This window comes from Punica granatum, chromosome 1, assembly GCF_007655135.1.
Source record: "Punica granatum isolate Tunisia-2019 chromosome 1, ASM765513v2, whole genome shotgun sequence".
In the NCBI taxonomy this organism is placed as follows: domain Eukaryota; kingdom Viridiplantae; phylum Streptophyta; class Magnoliopsida; order Myrtales; family Lythraceae; genus Punica; species Punica granatum.
The window spans coordinates 52,387,670-52,395,790 of record NC_045127.1 but is presented as its reverse complement, the minus strand read 5'-3'; the positions used below and the strand labels follow the sequence as shown (position 1 = coordinate 52,395,790).

Genomic DNA, 8,121 nt, shown 5'->3' with positions numbered 1-8,121 from the left:
CCTTTGACTTTGTATGTGTTATGTTGTTTTGTTGTGAAAAAAAAGTGATATAAATTGGACCCACTCTTTGACTTTGTATGAGTTATTTTGTTTTGTAGTGGGTAGAGTTAAGTTAGAATTGTGATTTTAAAATGCCATCTTGAAACCAAACAGGCCCTAAATTTTTAAAACTCATAAATTTTGGGGCAAAACATGAGAGGCGACTTCCGCGAGGGGGGAGGGGGGATTCGCCCCTCCTCCCCACTACGTGGCATCGTCCATGGACGTGATTATCTGATTCGTGTACTGCCGGGGATTCATATAGTTCCGAAAATTAGTTGGACGAAGTCTGGACACCATGGATCGGCAAAAAAATAAAAGTTTTCGAGCGAGTCTTTTGAATTGAAAAAATTCATATTGTGAGAGTTTTACGCCCTTAGTGAATCGATAATATGCATATTGAGAGAGTTTTACCCCTTGTGAATGGAGAAAATCTATGTTGGGCTCGAGTTGAATTAGTTGGGGTCTATTGGACTTTCGTATACCGAGGTATACACCGAAAAACTTATGATATACAGTTCGATTACCTTTGGACACGCTCACAAATTATTTACATCCTGCAATTTGGATCGAAGGAGACAACTAACTATAATTAATGAAATTTTAGTAAGAGTCGAACTCAAATCTCATTCTTTTATCATACTCGAACAAGTTTCGAACAACTTGAAACCAAATGAAGCGACTGAGTGAGCTCCGATCGAATCAGGTTCGAGCGGGATATGATTGAATTTCTTTTGTTGATTCCATGAGAATTATACATATAGAAATTAAAAAGCGGGAAGATAAGAACGAGGGCGGAACGGGGCAAAGGCAAAACCGGTATCTTCGTATTTTATGCGGACACCACGCCCAAAGAAAGAGAGCGACTGTATCTTCTTCGTGTTCTTCTCCCTCGCCATTGTGTCCTGTTGATAATAAAGAGCGCAGGCAACCAAACAAAACCAAACCAGACGAGCGAGCTTCTCTCTCTCTTTCATGGATCGTCATCGGTCTCTGACTCCCCTCTCTCGAAATCTCAGCTCCCCTGTTCATCGGGATAGCCTCGTGTTCCGGCGGGGCCACTCCTTTCTCCGGCGAGCCCATCAGGTTCCGGCGCTCTGAGTCTCAACCATCATTCGTTGCAGTTGACTGAAGTCGCAGCATAGTTCTTTGAGGTCCTCCTCTCTCTCTCTCTCTCTCTCTCTCTCTCTCTCCCCCTCCTTGAATTCTCCCTGTGTCACTCTTTCCTTGAAGAAAAACAGAGCATATGCAGAGGATGTGACCGACAGCTTTTGTCTCACTTCAATGTTGGAACTTTTAACTAATCAAACGCAGTGTTCACGAGAAATAACACTTCAAATAGACTGTTTCTGCTTTATTTTGGCAAAAAAAAGAAAATCATAAATTTGCAACCGCAAACAAGAAGGTTTGAATCCAAACGCTACCCGATTCCCTTGGAAGAGATTTCAGCTTGCTCGCTTAGAAAAAATAGCGGGAGAAAAGGAGCAGAGTCAGCAACTTTTCATGATCCGTATGTAGAGAAGAATCACTGAATCACCACCGTTGACTCGGTATGATGGTGAGAGAGTGGTGACAGTGTTCAGCTCCGCATTTGGCATTTCTTCAGCTGTCATTTGTTCACGATCCTCGCGATGAAGGGTAGCAAAGGATTCCATAAAGGTTTTTCATTTCGCTCGGGGCTGCGTTCAATTGAGCTGTTTATTCCATTTGTGCATTGACAATTAAATATACCCAGAAAATTTGTGGTCAGGTCCGTTTGATGAAGATTTGTTGGGAGTCCTCGTTCTTCTCTTTCCGTTCTGTGAATTACTTTTCTAGTCTATTCTTTCGCATTGCACGTTAAGTGGCTTCCGGATTTATCTGCAATTTTCAGTGGGTGTCACCGGTTCGATTATTATAACTGTACTAACTCCGTGTAATGAGCATCTATGATGGAATTCCATGTAAGCATGAGCATGAATACTCTTTTTAATGCCTTAAAGGTTCGAACTTTTTATGGTTATTTGTGTTATTAAATCCCCATATTCTTATATCGTCTGAGTCAGACAATGTCCTTTTATCCTTCGATGGTACCGTGTTGCAGTAAAAAAGGGGAATGCAACATGCAGTTTAAACGGAGACAGAAACGAATGTACTTTTGGCTGCAAGTTGTTTTGAGAGCCATAAATGGATGTCTTTAGACATTTAAAGGGCTTAGCCTTTGTTGCCATTTGCCATTTGCCATTTGCAGAGTTGATGGGGCACTTATCTTCGATGTTCAACGGGCTGGCGAGATCTCTGTCCATTCGGAAAGGGAAGCCTTCCGAATCTTGTGATGGGAGGGAGACTGCGGATGCGATGGTGAAAGAAGCGAAGAAAAACGACTCGATGCTCTGCAGTTCGGGAACTGTAAATGTGAATGGTTCGAAGAATTTTGCGTCCATTTTCTCCAAGAGAGGGGAGAAAGGAGTAAATCAGGATTGCTGCATTGTGTGGGAGGTATACACATGAACCGAATAACTCCTAGAAGAAGCTCATCAAGAAACGAGCATGGGCTCCATTTCGGATTTTGTAAACTGTGTTTTCGTGAAGCCTGAAAAATGTTACGAGAAACAAATTGAGCTCAAATGTGGAAAGTTCAAATTGGCAGTAAAGGGCATTTTCTTTTATTAACTTTTAGAATGTTAAGATGCTACATAATTCATATTGGTATGTTTGCTTGATGTGCGCAGGAATATGGGTGCCAAAGCGACATGATCTTCTGCGGGATTTTTGACGGGCACGGCCCTTGGGGGCATTATGTAGCGAAGAGGGTAAGACAGGCGATGCCATCTTCTTTGCTCTGCAATTGGCAGGAGACTGTTGCTCAGGCTTACCTCGACCCAGATTTTGACTTGGAGACCGGTAAGAAGCACCATCGGTTCGATATATGGAAGCACTCCTACTTCAAGACCTGTGCTGCGGTTGATCAGGAGCTCGTGCAGCTCCGAAAGATTGATTCCTTCTATAGCGGGACTACTGCTTTGACTATTGTCAGACAGGTACATGTGGCTCTATCTCTTGTTAGATGAATGTGCCTTGTCAGTCCTTCAGTTCCTTCATTGCGGGTGAATATAATGTAGAGTTGTATAAATGAGCATGTTAGTTCCTCCATTCGACTCTCACATCTAACCATGAGAAGACTAATTAAGTCCGCAGCAGCACCCCTTCTTTTAACTCAAACTTGTCGTGAGTATCGTCAACTGTATTCTGATAGTTTAAGAGGTAAAATCGAGATCCGGGTGGACCCACCAAATGGATAATATGATGAGTGAATGACTGATGCATATGTATGTTTCTTTAGGGTGAATATATTGTCATAGCAAACGTGGGAGACTCCCGGGCTGTGCTAGCTACTACTTCAGATGATGGCACCTTAGTGCCGGTTCAGCTCACAGTAGATTTCAAGCCCAATCTACCTCGTGAGTTCCTCTCTTAATCTCATGTAATTTCCAATTGTGCTATCTGACGTGTAACGCGTTTGTACTAATGCTGGTATTGGTCTTTAGAGGAGGCTGAAAGGATAATCGAATGCAATGGGAGGGTCTTCTGCTTACACGACGAGCCCGGGATTCACCGACTCTGGCTTCCTGATGGCGAGTCTCCAGGCCTTGCAATGTCCAGAGCCTTTGGGGACTACTGCGTGAAAGATTTCGGACTTATATCCGAACCTGAAGTGACACAGAGGAACATCACCAGCGAAGACCAGTTTGTTGTTCTTGCAACTGATGGGGTATGTTCTTGTGGTTGACGAATCTCCCTGATCGTTTCTGATAGTTTAAGATTGAAATTCTTGTTCAAAAATTGCTAAAGCGCCCTCTTTTTCTCTGTAGGTGTGGGACGTTGTGACGAATCAGGAAGCCATAGAAATCGTATCCTCAGTACCCGACAGAGGAAAGTCCGCTAAACGGCTTGTCGAGTATGCAGTCCGAGCTTGGAAACACAATAGGCGTGGGATAGCAATGGACGATATTTCTGCTATTTGCCTCTTCTTTCACTCGTCGCCGTCTGCCCATCAGATCCACCCCGTTAAGAACCCAGTGTAGTGAGTAATTCGATCACCTGGTCATCGGGATCGGCTTCTTCCCTCTGATTCCTCTGTAATATTTTAGATTATAAGTGATTGGCCCCTTTAAAGGAATTTTTAAAGAGAAGATCATGTTGCTGCTTCATGTCATTCCTTTCGCTCTCTCCTTTTTCTGTTGATGAACTGTAAATATGGACGAAAAATGTTGAGAAGCTTCAGCTGTATGCATGAAAGCGCATGGAACTGCAGATAACTTCAAAAGTAGACAAAGTAACAATCTCATTATCAGAGCAGCAACAATCTCGTAGCGTCCCGGTCGCACAAATGGAACGTGGAGTCGTGCATACAGAAATGTTATAACCAACGGTCGATTTATTGGAGTTGCAAAGTGCTGGGGGCCCTAATTACCATAACAAAAAAGATCCCTGTGTTTAAACTAGGAATGGATTTCATCATGTCAGAGATTCGATTTTTTCCTGCTTGAGATTATGTGTGGTTGAAAATCTTAAGAAACCGGGAAGCAGTGAAATTAAACTAGCTAGAATATGCAGATTTATTAGTCTAATACGGCTAAGATTAACTAAACACGGGACATGTGCCACCCTGTTTGGTTTTGCAATATGATTTTAATATTTTAACTCTAACTTTAACTTTATTCACTACACAACAAAAATCAACTTTTCTAATTAAAAAAGGTGAGTGACATATATAAACTCACATATAACTCCATTATACTCAATTTAATTTTAAATACTAAATTCTCTCAACTATTCATTACTTTTAATTCAACAATACAATCATTACACAATCATTACTTTCTCTTAACTATTCATTACTTTTTCTCATAATTCAACAACACAATCATTACAACCCAAATAAAATCAAAACTCAACTCTACTTAACTCTAAAACCAAACACACCAACAATGTTTTGTGGAAATCCAACGATATACGTCGGCCGAGATGTTCTTGGGCATCAGTTTGGATCTATAGTACATTTTACGATTATTATTTTTTAGTATGCACTTGGTATCCGGATCCGCGTAGTGGCCTTGATTAATCCAGCTGAATATGCCATTTCATAAACCGAGTCATTCTCTTGGCCGAAAACTTTTGTAAGAATGAAGAATCAGCTTGCATCCCAAAATGGTTTTCAGCCAACTGGGTATGCTGAAAATATTCTGAAAATATTTTTAAAGTTCAATCTTTATAAAAAGCTACATTCTTTCAGGATTTTGTTTATTTTTGGAAAAGAGGAGTTTTCTTTTCTTTTTTTCTTTTCCCCCCGAAATCACGAACAACTCGCACGGCTATGGATCAACCTGTAATTTTGTTTAATTTACTTTCTATATAATTCAAGTGCTAGCGTTTAATAAGTCGGTTAAATGTTAATTTTATCATGTAATTTGGTGGTTCAAAATACACCGATAAAATTAAAGTCAAAGATATCATCCCTAGCAAGCCTTGCCAAGCAGTCCGCGATGATATTAGCTTCACGATAGATGTGCTTCATCTTGAAATTCGTGAATTGCTGGATCAAGGTCGTGCAATCCAAAATTAATGGCGTTAGATATAAATTATCATGAGATAAATCAAGAACGAGATCATAAACTACCTTGGCGTCCAACTCTACTTCGAGAGATTGGATGCCCATTTCATAAGCAAGGAGGAGGCCATATCTTAATGCCCAGCACTCGTAACAAGGCTGTTGGATATGCCAAGAGATCTGCTGAAGCCCTCGCTTTCTCGGAAGACCCCACTGCTGACCCGTCTGTATTGAGTTTTGTCCAGCCATCGGACGAGGGCAACCGGCAAATATTAATGATAGAGGTCATGCGAGGCTTTGGGGGGTTTAATGAGGAATAGTATTCAACTGCATATTCAAGGCATAGACGATGGAACTGACGTTGAAGAGGAACTTCGTCAAAGATCCACTTATTCCTTCGTTTCCAAAGGAAAAATGATCTGCCATGGGATATTCAAGGAATGTTTTTCATAAGCATTACAGTTAACAAAGATCCATTCAGTTGAATGAAGAGCAAAGGTTCCTCTCTTTGACGCATTTGGCGCTTCTCGCGAGTTCGTCAGCCTCCTCTGTAGTGATGTCATGGTCTTCTCCAGAGGGAGACAGAAGCTGGGAGGAAGAGGAGGGAGAGAGACGCCATTTCTTTGTTGTATCATGTAATTTTCGTTTTCACGATATATGCATGCTCAATTGACACGTGAAAGCAAAACAGAAAAAAAAGGATCATATTCATAGAGATACCATGAACAATCTGGCATAACATTCAATTGAGCTAAGTTAAATATTGACTCGCTTCATACAAATTTTTTTTTTCCGTGGTTTCCTTTTTTGGGTGTGAATCATAGTATCCGGAAGTCCAATTGAGCCCCGACTAATCTAGTAAAGCCAAGTCGACTCACTAAGAGATAAAGGTCTAATAGTATGGATTTTTTGCATTCATAAGAACTCGAACACGAGACTTTTTTTTAAACGGAACAAGTGTCAAACCACTTGAACCAATTCATATTTGTTTTTTTCCCGGTGATTTCATACAATTTATTTAAATTTCTCGTGGTCTTATATTAACAATATAGATGTGGAAATAGACTAATAAAAATTAGCATTGACATCCTTTATTTTTTATATTAGTTGTAAAATATGAGGGTTCAAAGTCGTGTAAGAAAGGGTTAGACTGAATTGAAATTTCAGAAAATGTCTTGGTTTTGTTTTAGAAAACTAACAACCGTTCATTTTTTACTCATATGCTAGCTGAATTTGGTGTCGAACGTGACAACGGCGGCACGACTCTTCCCAGTCATTAGGCGACCTTTCGTTTGCTCTCGTCATTTACTCCCTTTTTTTTTTCTCATTTTGTTATTCTTATTTTCTTGATAAGAGTACGATATGTTTAATCTACAAATTAAAATAGTTCTCCATCGATCAACGATTTGTCCTAACTGGCAAGTACTTCAACTGGGTTACGAGACTCCTATACAACGAGAAAATCCCGTATGATCTTATCTCATAATGACATCAAGAGAAAGAATTGATAAAATTATTATAATAAAATATAATTTAATATTATATGAGTGATTAAATGGTAAAGTCTCGGATTCAAATCATGTGAATAAAGAATATTCATAATGGAAATCTTTGCCCTTTTAATATATCCCAACTTGAACTGAATTAATCAGAATTTATTGATTTTCAGATATGAGAGTGCTTACATCGAAAAAATTCTTTATTTTGATTTTTTGCAATATATAATATTTTCTCAAACCACATCATTAGATATCCAGTGGTCGACAACGAGTTGAGTCCGTTCGTGTTCTAAATGTTTAAGTTGATAATATAAAAAAGAGTTAAATGCACTTTGCCTCCCGATCTATAAGGTGAAATTAGGTTTACCCCCCAATCTATGAATTTTGGCAGAGTGCCCCCTCACCTAATCCAAAAATAAGCAATGTGACTCCCGAATTAAATTCCGATCAGAATTCCGACCAAAAGAAGGCACATGCTAATCACATGTCAATTTAATGGGGGCAAAATTATCACAGGGAATAATTAATTAAAAATTGAATTTTTGCAAAATTAGGCTATTTTGATCGTTCGTCTTTCCCGATGTTTGCAGAACAACACAAACACAGAGTAGGCGTTTGGAAATTCCAGAAAACCAGCAAATTGCACATAGACGATGAGGGATAATGATTATTTTGAGCTGCCCAGAACACCCACACACTAAATTGAACCAATTAGAACATCATATGCAACAATGGAAAATCAATGGCACTCAATAGCAAGGAATCGAAAAATCACTAGATGAAGAGGGCTAGATGACGGACAAGTAGAGAAGGCGGACGATGGTTAGAGAATGATGAACTGCGGCAGACGAGCAGAGAAGGCCGACGGTTGCCGGATTCAACTAGATTCGCAATGGTGCTGGCGGTCGGGGAAGAGCTATAGACATCGGGGAAGACGAACAATCAAAATAGCCTAATTTTGCAAAAATCCAATTTTTGATTAATTATTCCCTG

At 39.9% G+C, this 8,121-nt stretch overlaps 1 protein-coding gene across 1 annotated transcript; it reads left to right on the top strand.

Moving 5' to 3' along the window:
* The first annotated feature begins 801 nt into the window (after positions 1–801).
* LOC116211749 (probable protein phosphatase 2C 34) lies at positions 802–4,234 on the top strand. The gene is made up of 6 exons (XM_031546261.1): positions 802–1,193; positions 2,270–2,517; positions 2,751–3,059; positions 3,362–3,479; positions 3,567–3,790; positions 3,891–4,234. The coding sequence occupies exons 2-6, from the start codon at positions 2,275–2,277 to the stop codon at positions 4,101–4,103; spliced, it is 1,107 nt and encodes a 368-aa protein (XP_031402121.1). The 5' UTR covers positions 802–1,193; positions 2,270–2,274; the 3' UTR covers positions 4,104–4,234.
* Positions 4,235–8,121: the final 3,887 nt, after the last annotated feature.

Excerpts from the sequence above, each read along its gene's own strand:
- LOC116211749 (XM_031546261.1), top strand. The coding sequence starts at position 2,275 with ATGGGGCACTTATCTTCGATGTTCAACGGGCTGGCGAGATCTCTGTCC. Across the intron at positions 3,060-3,361 it reads CTTTGACTATTGTCAGACAG|GGTGAATATATTGTCATAGC; the intron begins GTACATGTGGCT and ends ATGTTTCTTTAG. Across the intron at positions 3,791-3,890 it reads TTGTTCTTGCAACTGATGGG|GTGTGGGACGTTGTGACGAA; the intron begins GTATGTTCTTGT and ends TTTTCTCTGTAG.